The sequence below is a fragment of the Lissotriton vulgaris genome, chromosome 5, assembly GCF_964263255.1.
Source record: "Lissotriton vulgaris chromosome 5, aLisVul1.2, whole genome shotgun sequence".
NCBI lineage: Eukaryota > Metazoa > Chordata > Amphibia > Caudata > Salamandridae > Lissotriton > Lissotriton vulgaris.
In genome coordinates this window covers 1,503,915,585-1,503,937,845 of record NC_141693.1, presented here as the reverse complement: position 1 = coordinate 1,503,937,845, position 22,261 = coordinate 1,503,915,585, and the positions used below count along the sequence as shown (strand labels likewise).

Below are 22,261 nucleotides of genomic sequence, written 5' to 3'. Positions count from 1 at the left end.
GACCTGGAAAACAAAGTCAACGTCGAAACTCATAATGCTGGACATACACTAGACGGAATTTTCTCGTCGTGTCAGAACCTACACAATGTAGAGACTCTCCCTATTCCATGGACAGATCATAAACTAGTAACCTTTACGCTAGAAATTAAAAAGGAGACGGGAAGACCAGTGGACATTATTAGGCAGATAACATATCAGGACTGGTCTAAAATTGACAACCAGGCGTTCAAGGAGAAACTCCAAATATCCTACCCCACATTGGACGATAACTGTAATACAGCCTGTAAACAATTTAATGAGTGGATAGATAAGGCAGTCAATTCGGCTGTCCCTCAAAAAAAGGTAACTGTGAAAAGAAAAACCCCGTCACAACCCTGGTTCTCAGATGCGTTAAGAACACAAAAACAAATTTGCAGAAAAGCAGAGAAAAAATGGAGAACCAAATACGACGCCCACCTCAGACAAGAATATAATGTCACCTTAAATAATTATAAAAAATTAATAATTGAAGAAAAAGGTAGATACTTCACTAATAAAATTAATGAGTCAAAAAACTGCAGTAAAACTCTTTTTGACACCGTCAAAAAACTTTCAAAGTTTGAAAACAATAATCAGGAAGCACTGTCATCGGAATTCTGCAATACACTTGGTGACTTCTTTGTTAACAAAGTCTCATCAGTATACAACTCCTTTAAAAATCAGAACAGTGAAACTCTGGAAAAAGATATATCCCACTCAATTAATTCAGAAACTCAACAAGACCTAATACCAGCCTTCAGTTTCACACCCCCTACAGCTGAGCAGATACAGAAAGAAATCCTTACCTGCAACTCAGGTAGCCCAACAGACCCCTGCCCACCCCGAATAATGCAGGCTTGCTCCATTGAACTAAGCCTGGTGTTGGAAAAACTATTCTCCAAAATTATCATTACCAACACCTTCCCTGACGAATGGAAAATGATATCCATTAGGCCACTGCTAAAAAAAAACAATCTGGACGGCGAAAATCCCAACAACTACAGACCAATAGCCAGGATCCCTTTTGCCGCTAAAATTCTGGAGAAACTGCTAAATAAACAACTATCCCAACATCTGATGGACGGAGAATGGCTGGACCATTCACAATTTGGTTTTAGGGCGGAGCATGGAACGGAGACAGCCTTGATCACAGCAGTGGAGGAACTCAGGACAATAATGGATAACGGATCGAAGGCCGCATTGATATTACTTGACCTATCGGCGGCCTTCGATACGGTTAGCCACGAAATCCTCATAACACGGCTAAAAACAGCAAATATTCATGAGTCAACCTGTGCTCTTATAGCCTCATACCTGGAAAATAGAACATTCTCAGTTGAATCAGGAGAAGCAAAGTCTAATCTGTTCAGCTTGCCATGCGGAGTTCCGCAGGGATCATCGATGAGCCCCACGCTTTTTAATTTATATGTAGCCCCACTCGCGCAAATAATAAGAAGTGAGGGATTCACCCCTATATCCTACGCCGACGACACCCAAATTGTGGTGTCAATAAATAAAGAGGTACAAGACACAGCAGCAAAATTCCAATGCTGTATGACAAAAATCAGCCAATGGATGCAAATGAATTGCTTGAAATTAAATGGCGATAAGAGTGAAGTACTGATACTAGGTGGTGACACAAACATATGGTCTGGAACAAAGAGGGTGGGGGGGTCAGCTGGGGAAAGTTTAATGACCACGGTAACTCAAACCCCTTTCATCAACTAAATAAACAAACAAGAGGTACCTGGTCAGGTTGCTAAGCTAAGAGTTGTGTCGTGCCAAGGAGACCACTACACCAAACTGACCTCCCAATGGCAATACTAGGTTAGAAAAAGTCCCATCAGCCCACCCTTATTGGTGGAGTGTCGTCATGTGGGATATGGACCATGAACCAAGATTTTCTCCTGATGCATCTAGTAATGATGCAGAGATAGGTTCTGGAAGGTGGTCTTCTTAACCCAAGTATTGCAGAGGTAGGACCAATGGGGTGCAGTGCTAGTGAAAACAAAAGATAAGGGTGATTTTAAAATTGGCTCCTGTGACAAAAAATATGTTTATTCAGCATTGTCCAGGGTCAAGGGTAAAAACAACGCCTATAGTTTTAAAAAGTGACTATATCTCGGCGTAGTGCGTAGTGGTCGACATGTTTCAGCTCGTTGGACAAATGGTCCGAGCTTTCTTCAGGACCTAGAGATGTTTATGCATCTGCACTATTAGAAGCAAGTGGTGTGATTAACATATTGGATTAGTCCTACCGGATCTTTGAGCCCAAAGTATTCCTTGGTAGTCATCCAATGAGTCCGCATTTTCCTAAATGAAAAGTGAGAGGCAATTGGTGAAGAAGTGGCACTTCAAAAAGACAAAACACAACTAAGAATAAGCAGTGGCTTCAGAAGACTTTTCTCAGCCCTTCAGAAACCAAATATGTCTTCTGATTTATAAACAAATTAGCTACACATAGCTCGTAAATTTATGTTCTACTCACCCAGCAATCTCTGGGAAAGTGCCTCACCTCACCCGGCACCCACTCGGGAAAGAAGGAGGCCCCGCTCTGTTAGGGATGGAAAAGTATAATGACCTCTAATGAACTGATCTATTGAGGTACAGAGTATATGTGCTCAACTCGTCCATATATATGTATTTAAACACTAACTAAAAACTAGTTGACTAAAAAGAGACTCAACCCAGACATAGACACATGGTAGGTGACTTGGCTAGGGAATAGAACTTAATATAAAACATGGGTTCTGTGGATGGGCTACAGATGTAAGCTGGACCCTCATGCAGAAAATTAGGAGGGAGCAAAAAAGGGCTAATTTGCTGGCAGTGAGACTAACAGACTAGCATGCAGTAAACTGCACAGTTTCAAGTTAATTCAGATAATGACATAGCTTAATACTACAAGTTGCAGAGTATCATGGTCAGCTAAATTCATACCTGTCCGTCGGTACCCCTATGGCCAGCGTCCAAGCAGGAGTGGAGGTGAAATCAACTGTGAAATGCTGGGTTAAATACCCTCTAATTGGTTAATGTCGTCAAAAACGCGCGAAAAACGGCTTTTTTTATGTAAATGACCGCCCCATTGGTCTACACTATCCGGCCAGTGCTAAGGGTGGAAGCTCGGGTAAGCCGCGCATGCGCTAAGATTTAGCGCTATTGCGAGATATTGGAATGTAAGCGCGCATGCGCTGAAGATTAGTGTTCTCGAGAGATGTTACTGCGCATGCGCTAAGAGTGTAGCGCTGTGTCAGGACATGTAAAGGCGCATGCGCGTGTGCAGAGAGAGTTTGGAATCTGCACGCGCAAGCGCCGTGTATCGATTCGGACCTTCTGCGCATGCGCAGATAACTAACACCGATAGTGTGTGTTTACTGTTGCCGCAGCGCCAAACTCGAATAAAACAATGTGCCTGCAGACATCGCGCTAGCGTTATGATGCGCATTTAAGATGAGAGTGCGTGTCTAGCACTGTATTCTCTGTAGTACAACAGAAGTTAGATATAAAGAGGAAAAATATACCAGGGGATATTATTCCTCATGAGATGCTTACACAGATGGGGTTTATACAAACAAAGCTTCACCTACTATTATTATCATTACATGGCCAGATAGTGACACCACTGGGCACCCTGGACATAGACCAGATGTATTTGTGCAGACAAAAGAGGGTGCTATGTAAGGCAATCCTAAATAGGGAAAGTACCAGTAAAGAGAGGTGGAGAAGGTCCTTACACATATTGGCTCAGCGGTAGGTCATATGTTGTGAACATAGCCATGGTTAGCTATAGAGATGGTTGGTACTGCAGTGGTTTGTAACCTTGGTCTTGTATGGTCTTGTATGGTCTTGTATGGTAACTTCTGTTGTACTACAGAGAATACAGTGCTAGACACGCACTCTTTCATCTTAAATGCGCATCATAACGCTAGCGCGATGTCTGCAGGCACATTGTTTTATTCGAGTTTGGCGCTGCGGCAACAGTAAACACACACTATCGGTGTTAGTTATCTGCGCATGCGCAGAAGGTCCGAATCGATACACGGCGCTTGCAGATTCCAAACTCTCTCTGCACACGCGCATGCGCCTTTACATGTCCTGACACAGCGCTACACTCTTAGCGCATGCGCAGTAACATCTCTCGAGAACACTAATCTTCAGCGCATGCGCGCTTACATTCCAATATCTCGCAATAGCGCTAAATCTTAGCGCATGCGCGGCTTACCCGAGCTTCCACCCTTAGCACTGGCCGGATAGTGTAGACCAATGGGGCGGTCATTTACATAAAAAAACGCTGTTTTTCGCGCGTTTTTGACGACATTAACCAATTAGAGGGTATTTAACCCAGCATTTCACAGTTGATTTCACCTCCACTCCTGCTTGGACGCTGGCCATAGGGGTACCGACGGACAGGTATGAATTTAGCTGACCATGATACTCTGCAACTTGTAGTATTAAGCTATATCATTATCTGAATTAACTTGAAACTGTGCAGTTTACTGCATGCTAGTCTGTTAGTCTCACTGCCAGCAAATTAGCCCTTTTTTGCTCCCTCCTAATTTTCTGCATGAGGGTCCAGCTTACATCTGTAGCCCATCCACAGAACCCATGTTTTATATTAAGTTCTATTCCCTAGCCAAGTCACCTACCATGTGTCTATGTCTGGGTTGAGTCTCTTTTTAGTCAACTAGTTTTTAGTTAGTGTTTAAATACATATATATGGACGAGTTGAGCACATATACTCTGTACCTCAATAGATCAGTTCATTAGAGGTCATTATACTTTTCCATCCCTAACAGAGCGGGGCCTCCTTCTTTCCCGAGTGGGTGCCGGGTGAGGTGAGGCATTTTCCCAGAGATTGCTGGGTGAGTAGAACATAAATTTACGAGCTATGTGTAGCTAATTTGTTTATAACTCAGAAGACATATTTGGTTTCTGAAGGGCTGAGAAAAGTCTTCTGCAGCCACTGCTTATTCTTAGTTGTGTTTTGTCTTTTTGAAGTGCCACTTCTTCACCAATTGCCTCTCACTTTTCATTTAGGAAAATCCGGACTCATTGGATGACTACCAAGGAATACTTTGGGCTCAAAGATCCGGTAGGACTAATCCAATATGTTAATCACACCACTTGCTTCTAATAGTGCAGATGCATAAACATCTCTAGGTCCTGAAGAAAGCTCGGACCATTTGTCCAACGAGCTGAAACATGTCGACCACTACGCACTACGCCGAGATATAGTCACTTTTTAAAACTATAGGCGTTGTTTTTACCCTTGACCCTGGACAATGCTGAATAAACATATTTTTTGTCACAGGAGCCAATTTTAAAATCACCCTTATCTTTTGTTTTCACTAGCACTGCACCCCATTGGTCCTACCTCTGCAATACTTGGGTTAAGAAGACCACCTTCCAGAACCTATCTCTGCATCATTACTAGATGCATCAGGAGAAAATCTTGGTTCATGGTCCATATCCCACATGACGACACTCCACCAATAAGGGTGGGCTGATGGGACTTTTTCTAACCTAGTATTGCCATTGGGAGGTCAGTTTGGTGTAGTGGTCTCCTTGGCACGACACAACTCTTAGCTTAGCAACCTGACCAGGTACCTCTTGTTTGTTTATTTACAAACATATGGTCACCTTTATGGTGGCCCACAGATATGGGAAGATGCCCAGATTCGTCGGAAAAGGTAAAAAACCTAGGAATAATGCTAGATACTAACCTCTCATTTGACGCTCAAGCAAGCAAATTAGCATCATCACTCTGGTACATCCTGAAAATGATAAGAAAAATACTACCTTATATACCGCATGACTCTCGGAAAACAGTGGTGACGGCATTGGCCTTGTCCAGATTGGATTATGGAAATGGTCTATATGTCGGAGCAAGGAAGAAAATTCTTCTTAAATTACAACGCCTGCAGAATGCAGCAGCGAGGCTGATATTGGAAATTCCAAAGTTCGAAAGAGTAAGCCACAAACTTAAGAGTTTGCATTGGCTCCCAATTGCAAGTAGGATAGAATTTAAGTCATTATGCTTGGCATACAAAGCAACAAATGGAACGGGATCAAAATTTCTAAAAACACACCTACAACTGTATGAGCCAAATAGACTTCTGAGATCCGGACAAAGGAAACTCATAAAAGTACCTAGATACAGAAGAACAAACTGGGGAGGCAGAAGCTTCCTAGTGCTGACGGCAAAAATGTGGAACCAATTACCGCTGGAATTGAAAAACAGCCCATTCCTGAAAACCTTCAGAAAGGGAGTCAAAACATGGCTTTTCGCTAAACAGCCCTAACTACATACTTAGGAGTCAGTGGGAATCTCAGTGCCAAGACGCCTTTTGGCATTCGCGCGCTATACAAATTGAAAAATCAAATCAAATCAAATCATTTAAAAAAATATATATATATAATTGCAGGCAGCCGTGATAACTTAAACACAGTGTATTATAGTGCAAGAAAAGAAAGGTACACCTAAAGCAACAAATGCATCCGTGGGATAGGGGTTTGTTTATATTAGTTCAGCGGGAGTGACTTGGAGGCTTAAATTGAGGGCAGCTTTGTATAAAATATTATTAAAAAGCCAACTATATTAGAGAAGAAAGTCTGCATATTCTTTTTAAAACATTAGGCGAAGGTACAGCCGTGATGAGATATGGAGCCAGATGTATTCTTTATGGTCATAGGTTCAAATCCCAATGTGTTGACTAAACATTTTATCCTTATTAGGTTGATAAAATAAGTACTGTTGTGGAATATTAAATACGTTTTATTTTGCCTAAAATGCCCACGGGTGACTGTATGTTTATAAATACAGATTATATAAACAGGGTTACCAAGATTTGCACCTTAATTGGTATGCTTAATTTGGCGACATTTATAGGACGACAAGGAATATGCTACTTACCAGTATGCATCTGTTCTTGGCATAGAGGGCTGCAGAGTGGTACATTATGAATAGATCGCCATCTGGTGTTGGGCTCGGATGATTGCACTTGTTTTTCTCTTGGAGAGTCTTTTGTATCTTGGTGACTCCTCCTTTGGTTGCTAGTGCGCATGGGCATCGGCTCCATCCTTAGATTGTTTTGCCATAGTAGGGTTAGATGGAGTAGTATGATAGAATACAGATAGGAATGCCCATGTAAGTGTATCTAAATAAGAACAGACACAGGTTTCCGGGGAGGCTGGGAGGGTATGTACCACTCTGCAGCCCTCTATGCCAAGAACAGATGCATAATGGTAAGTAGCAGCTACCCGCCCGAGGCATATGGGCTGCAGATGGTACATTATAAATAGACTATACAGCAGTTCTCTCCCTAGCGGTGGTCGCCCGTGTCTGTTGCAACAGTCTGAAATAAAGTCTTTAGTACAATATTGCCCTTCTGGCATCTAATGTATGTAGGGCCCTTTCCGCTACCGTCTGTGGTTTCGGAAAGAAGACCGGTAGTTCCACTGACTGATTGATGTGGAATGCTGAAATTACTTTAGGCAAGAATTTTGGGTTTGTTCTAAGAACCACCTTGTTTTGGTGTAACTGCATGAATGGTTCTTGAATTGTAAACGCTTGTAACTCACTTACTCTTCTGAGTGAAGTGATAGCTATGAGGAAGGCCACCTTCCATGTGAGGAATTGTATTTCACACCTATGCATAGGTTCAAAGGGTGGTCCCATTAGTCTGGTAAGTACTATATTGAGATTCCAGACTGGGGAAGGTGGCAGTCTTGGTGGAATGACTCTTTTGAGTCCTTCCATGAAAGCTTTAATTGCTGGTACTTTAAACAGGGAAAGATGTTGCCTGTTTTGTAGGTACGCTGCTATAGCTGCGAGATGAACTCTGATAGAGGTATATGCTAAGTTACATTGCTGCAAGTGTAGTAAATAGCAAATAATCTGTTTAGTAGATGCGTCCAGAGAGTTGATGTGATTACTGTTACAGTGTACAGCAAACCTTTTCCATTTTGTTGCATAGCATGCTCTGGTGGTAGGACGTCTTGCTTGTTTAATGATTTCCATACATTCTGGAGGTAAATCTAAATATCCAAACTCTATGACCTCAGGAGCCAGATCGCTAGGTTCAATTGTTTGGGATCTGGGTGCATTATTTTTCCATGGTTCTGTGTAAGGTGCATGGGTAATAATCTTAGCTTTTGATGTGGCACCTGTGAGAGTTGTAGTAGCGTGGTGAACCACATCTGTCTTGCCCACGTGGGTGCTACTAGTATCATTGTCATTGAGTGCTGTTGCAGTTTCCGAACCACTAATGGAATTAGTGGGAGAGGGGGAAAAGCGTAAGTAAATTTGTTGGACCAATTTATCCATAGTGCATTGCCCTGGGACCGGTGGTGTGGGTACCTGGATGCGAAGTTTTGGCATTTTGCGTTCTGATGATTGGCAAACAGATCTATCTCTGGTTGCCCCCATCTTTGGAAGAATGGTTGCAGTATCTGGTTGTGCAGCTCCCATTCGTGTACTTGTTCTGACTCTCTGCTTAGGATGTCTATCTGATTTTGAACTCCTGGTAGGTGTTCTGCTAACAGATAGATCTTTTGAGGAATGGCCCATCTCCAAATGTCCTGTGCTAGTCTGGATAGTTGGAGAGAGTGTCCCCCCCCCCCTGTTTTTAAATATAATACATTGCAGTCATGTTGTCTGTTCTGATCAGGACTGCCTTGTTGTTTATTTGCATTTGGAAAGCTTTTAGTGCTAGAAATACTGCTAGTACTTCCAAGTAGTTGATGTGCAGTTTCTTTTGCTGCACACTCCATTTCCCCTGCACTGTGTATTTGTCCATGTGCGCTCCCCATCCGGAGAGCGATGCGTCCGCTGTCAATATTGCTTGTGGAATCGGTTCTAGGAACGACCGTCCCTTGGAAATGTTTGTTGTGTTCCACCACTTCAGAGAGCGATGCGTACGGTTGTCTACCAACACCAGATCTGTAATCTGACCTTGAGCCTGATTCCACTGTGTCGCTAGACACTCCTGTAGCGGGCGCATTTGTAGTCTGGCATGTGGTATTAGTAGTATGCAGGAGGACATCATGCCTAACAGCTGCATAAACACTCATGCTGGTAGTGAGTGTTGTGGTTGAAATCTTTGTATTAACTTGACCATTGTCTGTATCCTGATTGGATTGGGGTATGCTTTGGCTCTTTGAGTCTATAGTAGCCCCCAGGTATTGTTGAATTTTGTTTGGTTGTAGGTGGGATTTTTTGTAGTTCACCGTAAACCCTAGGTGTTATGTTATGTTATGTTAATATTATTTATGCAGCGCGCAGCTGCCCCAGCAAAGGGGCGTCCTGGCGCTAGAACAAGTACCGAAACATAACACACAAAGGGGAAAAAACAGACAGCTAAGCAAGTACAGGAAACAAGAAAGTTTTAATAGCACGCCTGAAGGCGGACAGATTGTTCAGAGCTCGAATGTGCACCGGAAGAGAATTCCAATACCCAGCGGCAAGTACTCGATAAGAGCGGCCACCCATCCTGCTGAGCTTACGGGGGCAGACCGCGAGATGGAGAGCCTCCAATCTCAAAGACCTCGAAGGAACATAGGAGATTAGTAAGTTAGCCAGTGCAGGCGGCGAGGAGAGCTTCAAAATTTCAAAGGCCAGACAGAGCGCCTTAAACTTAATTATCTGCCTAACCGGTAGCCAGTGAAGGGCAGAGATAGTGCTGGAGGCCGAGCAGTGCCTGGGAAGGCCAACAATGGCCCACGCCGCAGCATTCTGTACCCTTTGTAGCCTAGATGCCTCAGCCTGGTTTACCCACAGCATCAGCGCGCTACCGTGGTCCAGCCGAGACAGGATTGAGGCTTGGACCAAGAGCTGCTGGGTGGGGGGGGGGGGGTCAAAAAATTTGAGGATTGACCTTAATCCTCGCAGGATACCGAAGCAGGTGGCAGCAACCTTCTTCGTGTGACCCGTAAAGGTAAGAGCCGGATCCAGCCATACTCCTAAGTTCTTTACTTCTGAAGTAGGAATGGGGGTGACGCCCAATTCTGGAGGCCACCACTGATCTCCCCAAAGTTCCGCATGTTTCCCCAAAACCATAACTTCAGTTTTTTTGGCATTTAGTTGTAAACAATTGGTTTTTAACCAATTTGCCACTGCCACAAGTCCTGCACGGAATCTGGGGGCATCCACTTCAGGGTCTCCACTAAGTGTCACCGCCAGCTGCGTATCGTCTGCATATGAGGTCATCGTCAGACCCCACTGTTTGAAGATCGCAGCTAGCGGTTTCACGTAGAGATTGAACAAAGTTGGACTTAATGAGGAGCCCTGTGGGACCCCCAGGTTCAGTGGATGGAAAGTGGACTGGCAGGGTGGTATAGCCACCTTAAAGAAACGATCAGTAAGGAACGAGCGGAACCACTGAAGAGCAGTCCCTGCTACTCCAGCTTCCTCTAGGCGCTGAATCAGAATACGGTGAGACACCGTATCGAATGCGGCGCTCAGGTCTAATAAAAGGAGCGCCGCCGTCCGCCCAGAGTCAAGCACCAGACGCAAATGCTCGATCATGTAGAGCAAGGCAGTCTCGGTGCTGTGTCCCGGTCGAAAGCCATTCTGACTCGGATCTAAGATATGGTTATGAGCAAGATGGTCAGACAAGATGGAATTGACATGAGCCTCGGTGACTTTGGCCGTCCAGGGGAGAAGAGATATGGGGCGATAGTTCTCAGGCAGAAGTGGGTCTACATTTGCCTTCTTCAAAACTGGGGTGACTACCGCCCGTTTCCATGCGGAGGGGACCGTTCCTGTAGACAACGACAGGTTGATCAGAGTGAGAGTCGGGACCCGACATAAGGGGGAGAGCAGCTTAATTTGAGCTGGCTTCAGCGGATTCAGAGGGGAGCCCGATTTAATCCTGAGACTCAATTTGTCAAAGGCCTCCATAGACAAATCAGGGATGGAAGTCAGAGTCTCGTAGTCCGAGAGACTCGGGTCCGCCGACTCAGGATCAGACAGAGACAGGTCAAATCCTCGGTAGATAGCCTGCACTTTCTCCAAAAAGAAGGAGGCTAATACTCTCACAATGAGAGTCGGTGCAGATTTCTGCCGAAGTGGCTCTTTTATTCATAAGGTCTTTAAGGACCTTGAAAATAAATTTAGAGGGGTTGGTGCTAGTTTGGAATTCATGGGCATAGAATGCGGCCCGAGTTCTGCCGATTGCCCTGTGGTAGGTCTTCAATTTGGCAAAATAAGCAGATTTCAGGTTGAGGTCATAGGACTTCCTCCATTCCCTCTCAGCTTTCCGGCAGAGTTTTTTAAGCTCGGCAGGGGAGTCATTATACCACGGACTGGGTGCCTTGGAATGACATTTGGACCAGCGCATAGGTATAAGGGAATCTAGGGCATCCGAAATCCATTTGCAGAACAGGTCGTACCCTTGCTCCACATCCAAAGAAGGGCTTAAGGGTTTCCGCTCCAATATCTTATAAAATTCCTCTAGTTTGAGCTTATGCCAATGTCTTTTGAGGATCAGCCTGTCCACAGGTTTGAATGGCAGGTTATCAATGGGACAAAAGACTTCCACCAAAAGGTGGTCGGTCCAGCCAGCCGGGATCGGGTTGGATACCTTCATCCTCTCCAAAGTAGAGAAGAAGGGATCGAGCATATGTCCCCCAGTGTGAGTAGGAAGCGTAACAAGTTGGACAAGTTGCAGTGCTTCCAGATCTGCAAGCAAAGTGTCTATGGCTATGGATGACACCCGATCAAAGTGAATGTTAAGGTCGCCAGTGATATTGAAGTTCGCACAGCTGGGTGCTAAAGAACTAACCATGTCAGCAAGGGCGGTCTTGAAGGCTGTGTCATTGCCTGGAGGGCGATAGATAAGAATGCCACTCAACGTGAAATGATGACTAAAGGACACTTTAAAGAGAGCGCTTTCACAGGCAGGCAATCCAAGGGCTTTCCATTCCGCGGGTATGCACGATTTTACCGCCATAGCTATGCCGCCTCCTCTTGTGGCACGATTCAATGTGTAAACCGTATATTCCGGAGGAAAGGTAAGTTTGAGAATAGCGGCATCCGAGTCCTGGAGCCAGGTTTCGGTAAGAAAAAGTAGATCGGGGGTGTCCTTTTCAATGAGGTCATGTATAAACTGGTGATGTTTGACCAGTGACCTCACGTTCAGGTTCCAGATCCGAAGTACACGGGCCGCGATGTTGTTGCTCGTGACCGGATTACTCCCTTCCAAAGATCGAATCCTGACAGGTCTGTCCAGGGACCAGCCCCTGCAGCCACAAGTAAATGGACCGGATAGGGGGTCTACAGGGTCGCATGAACCAGCATCGACCCTATTCCTAATGGATAGCAGTTCAGCGCGAGTATAGCTGATTGAAGGAATAGCAGGCATAATGGTAGACCAGACTTGTGCCCAGAGCCCTGCCGCGACTCGCGCTTCCTCGTCGCTGACGGGCGCAGACGGGCAGGACTCTGGCACGACTCCGGCAGCGCGATGGCGTCCCTACTGCGCGTCCCCGCTGCGCGGGAAGGAGCGACTTTAAGTAGGCGTCCCGCGCTGTAGTCAGAGCGCTAGAACGCTCAAAATGGCGTTCGCCGAAGTAGGATCCTTGTCCTGATCCAAGATGGCGCCCGCAAAACACCAGCCCCGGGAACCGGACCCGCCCAAATGGAGGTGAGACAACAGAATTATGTGCAGTAAGTGGGCTCCCAATAAAAGCAGGGTATAAGACTCTAAAATAAGAAAAAATTGCAAATAGCAAAACAGGGTATTTTAAAAGTATGCGCGAGCGCAACAGCAGTCAGCGCATCAGCGTGGTAGCGAGGGAGCTTGTTCAGGCTACCAAAGAGACTAAGATCGCCTTAAGTAGGCGTCCCGCACTGTAGTCAGAGCGCTCGCCGAAGTAGGATCCTTGTCCTGATCCAAGATGGCGCCCGCAAAACACCAGCCCCGGGAACCGGACCCGCCCAAATGGCAGTGAGACAACAGAATTATGTGCAGCAATTGAATGGTCTTCTGTGTGTTGTGAAGGCATTCTTCTTGTGACTTGGCCTTTATTAACCAATCGTCCAAGTAAGGGAAGATATGTATTTGTTGTCTTCTTAGGTGTGCTGCTACCACAGCTAGGCATTTTGTGAACACTCTTGGTGCTGTTGTGACCCCGAACGGAAGGGCTTTGAATTGATAATGTTGTCCTTCCACTACAAACCTTAGGTATTTTCTGTGGGCTTTGTGAATTGGGATGTGGAAGTAAGCGTCTTTTAGATCCAGTGTAGAAAGAAAGTCCCCTTTCTTCAGTAAAGGAAGTACTTGTTGGAGCGTGACCATGTGGAAATGTTCCGAATTTATGTATGCATTGAGAGGTCTGAGGTCCAAGATTGGTCTTAGAGACCCGTCTTTTTTGGGGATTAGGAAGTATAGAGAGTATACTCCTGTCCCTTGTTGATGTTTTGGAACCTTCTCTATGGCATGCTTTTGTAGCAGTGATAGTACTTCTTCTTTTAACAATGTCAGATGGTCTTGACTCATTGGACGCTGTCTGGGGGGGGATGTTTGGTGGGGTAGCAGTGAGTTCTAGGCAATAACCATGTTGGATAATTTGTCTCACCCACTTGTCTGATGTGATGTTTTCCCAGACAGGTAGGAACTGTGCTAGACGTCCCCCGACCGGTGTTATGTGGTCTGGGGGAGGTTGTATTAAGTCACTGTTTTGGGGTTGGGGAGTTGCGGTTGTTATTATTTCCGCGACCTCTACCCTTGTTGTTGTTACCTCTGTAACTGCCTCTTGAATTACCTCTGGGTGACGTTGGTGTAAAAGAGGTGGATAGCTGACTTGTTCCTGTACTTTTTGAGCCCCCTCTATAGGTGGATCTACGAAAGGAACCCCTTTGTGTTGGCTGTTGTAATGCTCCCATTGACTTAGCCGTTTCTGTGTCCTTTTTCATCTTTTCTAAAGTCTCATCTGTGCTTGAGCCAAAAAGTGTCTTCTGATCAAAGGGTTGGTTCAATAAAGATGTTTGTACTTCTTGTTTGAACCCTGAGACTCTAAGCCATGCATGTCTCCTTAGCATGATACTGGTGTTGATGGATCTTGCTGCAGTGTCTGCCGCGTCTAGGGCACACTTAATGGAAGTGTTAGTTATTATCTTTCCTTCCTGTATTAGCTGATCTGCTCTCTTCTGATGTTCCTTAGGGAGATGTGTGATCAGTTTTTCTAACTCATCATAATGTGCCCTGTCATAGCGTGCAAGTAGCGCTTGTGTATTGGCTATGCGCCAGCTATTTACCGCTTGTGATGCTACTCTTTTGCCTGATGCATCTATTAATTTTGACTCCTTATCAGGTGGAGGGGCTTCTCCTGTAGATAATGAGTTTGCTCTTTTGCGAGCGTTTGAAACTACAAGCGAGTCCAGAGGTACCTGCCCCTTGATAAATATTGGGTCCTTTGGAGCTGCCTTATATTTTTTATCAATTCTTGGGTTTAACACCCTAGCCCTCACTGGGTCTTTGAATATGTCTGCGGTGTGACTGAGAAGACCCTTCAGCATAGGTAGAGTACCTGATGTTCTTTGTGCAGTAGGTAGTGTCTCTAATAGGAAATCCTCTATTTGAGGTTCTGTATGTAAATCTACCTTATGATATTTTGCTGCCCTATTAATGAGCTGTACAAACCCTGTGTTATCATCAGGTGGTGAAGGCTTTGAGGGATATAACTCTGGGTCGTTGTCATCCTCTGACCCTGCGTCATAATGTTCCCAGGGGTCATCCTCATCTGGGATAGTGTCATCATCCCCATGAGGTTCTCCCTCCCCTGTATCACTGTCTACATCTGACTGAGGTGTAGATGGTCTTGGTGTAGAAGGTGGAGGAATAGTTGGCATAGTGTGAGGAATAGGAGAAAAGGGTGTGACTCTAGGTCGAGGAGAAGTAGGAGGAGTTGTATTTGTCCCCATTGTTCTCTTCTTAGAAGGAAGAGGTTTGTCTTCTAGCTGTTCATTCTTCCTCTTCTTCGTCACTACTTTGCCAGTTTGTGGATCGATAAACAAAATCTTTTGTTTCTGATCTGTTTGCTGCTCCTGTGTCGGTACCGAAGCTTTTGGTTCCGAAAGGTGCCTTTGCTTCCGATCGTCAATGTTCGGTGTTTTCGGCACCGAGGATTTGCTTGATTCCGATTTTTCGGTGGCGAGTGAGTCTTCGACGTCGAAGCATGTTTCGGTTTCGACATGGAATGTTTCGATGGCGAGCTTTCCCTTGCATGAAGCTTCGGTGTCGTAGTCTACCGCTTCCCGGATCCGAAAAGGTTGGGAGGCCTAGAGTTTCGGTTTTAGTTTCGGTTTCGTTGCCGGGCCCGAAGGCGGGGCGTCGGAAACTTTCTTATGCGATTTGACCGGGCTCGAAGGCGGGGTCGTTACCACACGGGGTCGTTTTTTTGGTAAGGGGACGTCGCCACTCACGGTTTGTTGCACGTCGAGTTCCTCGACATCCGACTCGTCCCCTTCCGACCCCGACTGTTCTTCATGATCCTCTTCTTCATCGAGGTGCTGGTCTTCGAACAGCTCCGGGATCGCCTCCGACTGCATTCTGGAAACCTCATTGTCTTCGAGCTCGACGATTTCTAATCGTCGACTTGGAGGAGAATGCTGCGCAGGCTTCGCAGTCCCTGGATTCGTGTTCAGGCGATAAGCAGAGGTTGCACACCTCGTGTAGGTCCTTGTGTGGGAACTTAGCACCACACGTTGGACATTTCTTAAATGGAGTCCTCTCCATGGACTCCGGGCTTGACCACGTCGAGAAAGGCCTCCTGTTCGTCGACGTAGATCAAAGTTTTTCTTCGATGTTGGAGTCGAAACGCGTCGGAATGGAAATGAAATCGCGTTCGATAACAATACCGTCGAATTGGAAAGGGAATACGCGCCGAAAAGTCACTTCTTTCCGAAGTCGATCTGGAGCGCTTCAATCCTCATCCGAACCCGATGGCGGAAAAAAACAATCTAAGGATGGAGCCGATGCCCATGCGCACTAGCAACCAAAGGAGGAGTCACCAAGATACAAAAGACTCTCCAAGAGAAAAACAAGTGCAATCATCCGAGCCCAACACCAGATGGCGATCTATTCATAATGTACCATCTGCAGCCCATATGCCTCGAACATAGTGTTACCTAATAAAAAGAATATGCACGCACGAGACCAATGAAACATGAGCAGTAATGCAATTGTGCTGAAATATAAAGCGTAGTGTATATTTTTTTAAATATCTATATAAATGTGGCCGTGGTCCTATATTGTGTTAAGGATTTTTTTTTTTATTAACTTTTTTTTTTTTAAACGGTTTACGCAACACATGTAACGGGTGTAAAACCAGTATCAGCATTCATTAAGAGCATAATCATGTACACATCTTGCATAGTACATAGCCCCGACAGTTTACATGGCTTGGGCAATCTTGTGAGCATCCAGTTAACCGTGCATGACCTCTAGTCCATATCTCCCTCTGAGCCCATGCCTATTCTCATTTGACTATGTGAACTTGTTTGTGGCCACTCATCCAAAAAATCGTGGCCAAATACCCTCCAAGACCTTAAATCCCTTTTTTTTTAGCTTTTCTTATGTACCTTCTCAGGTAGCGTCCATTCACGTGCGTCTTTCAACCATGCTGTAATCTCGGGTGCCCACACTCCCATCCATACTTTCGCTACTCTTCGCCGTGCTAACACCATTGTTAACTGTAGGAGCTTGTATGCTATCTTGGTTTGCCTTTAAGGTGATCGTATCAGCCTCAGCAAGCAGTGGGAAGGCGTCAGCCTCACACGGCATCAAATACATCTCATTACCCTCTCCATCACCGCAGTCCAAAAGAGCCAGAACCCAGGGCACTCCCACGCCAGATGCAGGAAATTGGCACCTTCCCGTGGGATCCAGTGCCATGCAATGTAACCTCTCTGTGGTCACGTAGGTGCGGTGCATATCATTTTATTGGACAAGCCTAAAGAGGCCATTGCATAAAACTGTGTGTGTGAGCCCGCCCGCTGTTCTTTATTTCCTATCCTCTAGGGGCTCCTCAAAGTCTCCATTCCATGCAGCACACGCCCTTAGAGGGGGGCCATCTCCATCAGGAAATAAGACGTCTCCCAGCTCCGCATGTGGGTCATATATTATGTTAAATTATTCTGCATGGCAGCTTGTATCAGGTAAAGTATTCTGATGTTAAACCATGTTGCCTAAATTGTAAATTGTAAATTGTTGTGTCTTGTAAAGCGCACTGCTACCCGGAGGCCTCGTAGCGCTATAGACCGCTGGGGAACCCGTCCTGGCTTTCCCTGTGAGATAGTCCCTCCTGGGGGTCTCCAAGGTGAAACCAGGCATCCCCGGCGTTTGTGTGGGGCCGTTGTGGAGATGAGGCAAGCTAATGCCCAGAGTTGCCGAGTGTGCTCCCTGGTTGGAGTAGGCACCGATGCGAGAATTATCAGTCTGCTGATCCTGGTCCAAGACCCTGCCGCGTCGGGAATCGAACCCTGGTCCCGGGCCGTTCTCTGCACTCGGGTCTGCCGCCTCTAACCAGTGAGCCACACCTCTCCACCGGGGATTCTAAAGACCGGGTATTCATTCCTGGATGGACACGGGCTACGCCGGTCCTCACCCGTCGATCAAATCATTCACGTACAAGTTACCACTATCGGACCTTGATATCATTCGGGTCCTAACTCGGCCATCTTCGTCTTCTTGTAATGTGTTCCGAGTACCGCATGGAATATTTTTCAACAAAGATGTCATTTGTTTGAACTTTCTGTGGTACGTGTATTTTTTTTAATAACTTTGGATTTCGCTTGAAAAGATTGTGAAAAAGTGATCTTAAACTTTGTATATATTCAGGTAATGGTGCACTCAGTGCTTCAAGCAATCACTGTGCTTGATTTTTTTTCCACATGTACCTAAATGTGGGACGGGCAGCCCACAGATCACTGCGTAGCACACCTCTGTTCAGTTTTTTGAAACACTGAATTAGCACGTAAAAATTGTCAACACTTTGGTGTGCACCATACACCCCTATTTTTTCAAGAGTTTGCCTTGTAGCCTGTTTTGGGGCACGAAGGAATGCAGTGGCTTCATTGGACCAGCTCCTGGCATGGGGGGCTGGGTTTCAAAGGTGCTATTGTATGTGCTATAAACAGTAAGGGCTTTGTGTGTGCAGTCTGGGTGGTTTTAAACTAGCGCCTAGATGCGCAGAAGACAAATGGGAAGCATGACTGGAGTGTGGTTGCCATGGTGGGAAGTGGCTGGTGTCGTGGCGATAGACCTTGGAAGCATTTTTGCATTAGGTAAAGGCCAGATTTTCACCTTATTATGGGGTGCCTGTATATAAGGGAGGTATGCCGCATTGAAGGTGTTGCAGCGAGGGAAGGAGTTTGTTTAGTTTGCTGGTGTGGGAGAGGACCCGGACTAGAAAGGCACCGGTAATCAGGAACATTTGCTGTAGGTGGTAAACAGCACAATTGTGTGAGTTAACATCTGAAGGCGACATTTACAACATTTCGTGTTTAAACCTATACAAACACGCATTGGCTACGTTAGATCGATGATGCTATGCAGGAAGGGCTGAGTAGAGGTTTGCTACATGGCACTCAAATACACTACAAACATATAGACAGCATAGCAGCATGCCTAAAGTGTGTGTTGCATTATAACAAGATATACGGTGTAAAATTAACAAGCCAACATGCGTGCCAACGGACCTTCGCAGCATTTTTTACATGAAAACCTACAAAATACACATTAATCTGTTTTACACAATAAAAGGAAAAATGCACACAGAAAGCCAGCAAAAACAAAATACAAGTACATTACCAAATAAAGGCTAGGTATTCTAACATCGGGTGAGCGTATTTTCTAACCAAAGCGCATTCAGGCAAAAACAAAGAACATAAAAGCACTCAAGCAGTGTGGGAGTCACTGGTCGGTCTCGGGGCAATACTCCATGGGAGTTAAATTGTATGGAAAGGTGGGACAAGCACCAACCATCAGCCATTACCACACTTGCAATTTGAAATGACACACACAGAAGCCAATCCAATGCAAAGGAGGAGTCAGACCCAACAAAGTAGATACAACAGATTGCCTAACTGGGCAAGCGCTGTTTAGGTTCGACCTAAAAAGGTTTCATTCTTATTTTAAACTATGCAAAACTCTGGAAAGTGATCCAAAATCCTCTGCGATAATGTCCTTAGTACAGAACACAAAATTACAATTTTGGGTGTGAAACCTCCCAGGATAGGGGATGATGTATACACGGAAGGGCTTACCTGCTCTTTGTCGCCAATAGACACAGGAACCAAATGTCTAGCAGGTTTAGGGCTACCTGGATACAGAGAGAGAAAGGTAGAAAGATATATGACATAAGCAGAAATAGTAAATGCCGAATACACAGTAGAGTCCTAGGCCAGAATAATAGGAGCTTTTACCACTTCATCAGAGGATCTGCCATTGCCCCCCATAAGGAGGTTTTGGAGGTTCATTAGCTGTACCTGGAGCTGCCTCACAGGGGCTGACTGGTACATAACAAGCAGTACAGGAGTTAACTGGCAACCCAAAGTAGGGTACTCTCCGATGCCTAGATCAAACAAGAGTATTTGCTAATCAAACACAGGGCGGTGCCTTGAAACACTATAAGAGAGCTGCTGCCTTGCAGCTTTATTTAACATAATTCCTTTTGTTTAGCGGATTTATTTGCAAAGCATAGTGGACAACTGTTTTAGGGGCTGCAACATATCAGACATTCAAAATGTAGAGGTGAACTTAAAATAAATAAATACGTACAGTAGTGTGATATAAAGAGAGACAAATCACTCCCTTCGGCGCAACCATTCTTCACGTGGTCTCCTCCTTCCTTGTTCTGATTCTCCTCCTGGCCAACTGGATAACTGAGGCAAGAAAGAACAATTGTTTCTTTAAACAAAAGTCAGGCCTTCTTTCAGGGACATACCAGAAGCAGTCAGGTGGGAAAATTCAGCAGGAGGACTGACATCAGATTCACCAACATGCAAATCCATGTGACAAACTGTGTCCCGCACATGCTAGCCTTTAAATGACACATGTCTACCAAGCAGGCCAGTTAGCTTCTGCCTAATTGCTGTCTGTCACCTCACTCCCTTTCTAATTATTTTTTTAATTTCCTCTACAACAAGAGCTTACATTAATGCTAAATGATAAAATATAGGCTAACCTCGGGATCCCATTTTCCAATTTGAGAAGAGCAGAACATGGATTTAGAGTTTGGCGATAAAGTAATTGCAGTTAGGGTATCGGAGGACTTTATGCGTGCCACCATATCTGGAGTCCACCTGCCTAATTTAGAGTTCACAACCGGCCGTGCAGTGAACTGTATGGGTTTGTATGAACCGCCATCCTGATGGTTCATACAAAGTAATTTAAAGGTTTGGTGTGCATCCATTATTGGTAACAGATGCTTGCAGCAAACTTTTAAATATTTTTACTTTCCCAAAAACAATCAACCAAAGAGGGAGTTTGTTTTAGGAAAAGTAAAAACTAATGTTCCCGACACCATTGTAGGTTTGTCCCATGGTGCGTGGGTCATTTTCTTTTTAACTGGCAGTGAGAACAGTAAAAAACATTACTGTGCACTCTAAATAGGGTGGATGGCTGACCTCTGATGGCCCATACTCACCCCATTGCTGGAGGAAGGTTTATGCACCTAAAGTAAATTTTACTCTGCCAGTGTAAATCTGGAAATCTTCGAGACTCAAAATTGGGAGGCTGGATCAAGAGTTTAGTGGACAGGTTATTCTGTTGCGACAGAGTACGCTGTTCGCCAAACTCTAAATTGGGCCCTATACCTTTTATCCACCCAGTGTCATACTGACATTTTTCCCATAAGAAATTATCAAATGTTTTTATCAAAAACACTGGAAAAGGATTGCATATGTGTATAACTCTTACACGGATGTTTGTGTAATTTAGATTTCTGTTTCAAGAGGGATGTATTTGTAGGGCTTTTGCCTGTGATACACTTGCAGTATTGCTCCAAAGCTCACCAGAAAGGATTTGGGTGTTGCTGGATTGGTCTAAAATAGTATAGATGGTGAATTTAGACAATTTTCAGTGCTGAAGATTAAGGTTTCATATCTTCGGGCAGGCAAGAACTGCCACCAAATTAGTAACCTGCTTACAATCAGGAAATGGGTCACAGCTCGGTGACCAGATGAGCCTATGAATATGCCCTCAGAGAAGCGAAGTGTCAATTGATGGAAGGGTTCAGAATGGTGGGAGGGGCAGCCATCTAGTGGCAGATTAGCTGTCAAGATCAGTAGTCATACAATGGCCCATTATGGAAAGCGATGGAGGATGAATGCATGAACGTTGGTATAAGAACCGAAAACTATTTTTCTCCACAGAGGTTACTAAGGGATCATGCCGAAGTACCCATGCTTCACTCATTTACACTTGACAATAAGAGGATACCACATTCCTCTCCCGCTATGAGATTGTAGCTTTACTGCTCTAGTGGCACTTCAGCTCAGTTAGTGCAGCTGGGACATAGGTAAGGATGCTCTATCCGGAGTCAACGAGTCAGTGGTAGTATCAGCCACCCCACCCTCGACCGTATACTCATTTCGGTTTGTGGAAAACCTGTGGAAACCAAGCTACCAATCCCACTTTAGTTCATACATTTCCCGTACTTTCACTGTCACAACAACCTTACCAACAGAAATCACCATGGCAGTGCCTGCCACATTAGGCTCACCTGACAGCGGGGTAGCCACTCCAGTTGACCACAGGTGGTGGTACTCCAATTGGAGGGCAGTTCACTCCTGGCTGTGGGCCTACATTGGGAATCCAGCCGCTTTGGAACTGTGGGGTTGGGACTTGCGGGCATGTGTATCCCCACTGGGTGGTGCTAGGCCAACCCTGTGTCCAACCACTGCCAGCCTCGTATGCCTGTTGATTGCTGGGGTAATTAGCGCGGGCTGCTGTCCTAGGCTGTGAGGAGGAAAATAAAAAGAAACTAGCTGAAAAAAAAAAGGAGCATAGAATGGAAAACTGACATTGAATTTAAATGCAAAGATGTTAAGGGAAAGAACACAAACTAAAACAAAGAAGGTAAAACAAACAGTTGGATAATGCTTGCACACCAAGTAAAACAAGCATTTACAATGCAATAGGTCTCGCAATTACATTGTTTTGAGCTCTTGGTATTCTAAATATTTTATTGTTTTTTTTTTTAATCCCTTCATGAAGCATTATTCAAATGGTGGAATGTG

At 45.1% G+C, this 22,261-nt stretch overlaps 1 protein-coding gene across 3 annotated transcripts in view; it reads right to left on the bottom strand.

Annotated features, from left to right (window-relative positions):
• The window catches only part of LOC147712865 (uncharacterized), a 244,564-nt gene that overhangs the window by 89,878 nt on the left and 132,425 nt on the right, over positions 1 to 22,261 (bottom strand). For all 3 annotated transcript variants that reach the window (XM_086923527.1, XM_086923526.1, XM_086923528.1), the window contains exons 3-5: positions 21,745 to 21,980; positions 19,800 to 19,903; positions 19,286 to 19,341 (exon numbers count right to left, since the gene is read on the bottom strand). In XM_086923527.1, coding sequence (XP_086779653.1) covers positions 19,286 to 19,341; positions 19,800 to 19,903; positions 21,745 to 21,980 — 396 coding nt within the window. The remainder of the gene's footprint in view (positions 1 to 19,285; positions 19,342 to 19,799; positions 19,904 to 21,744; positions 21,981 to 22,261) is intronic.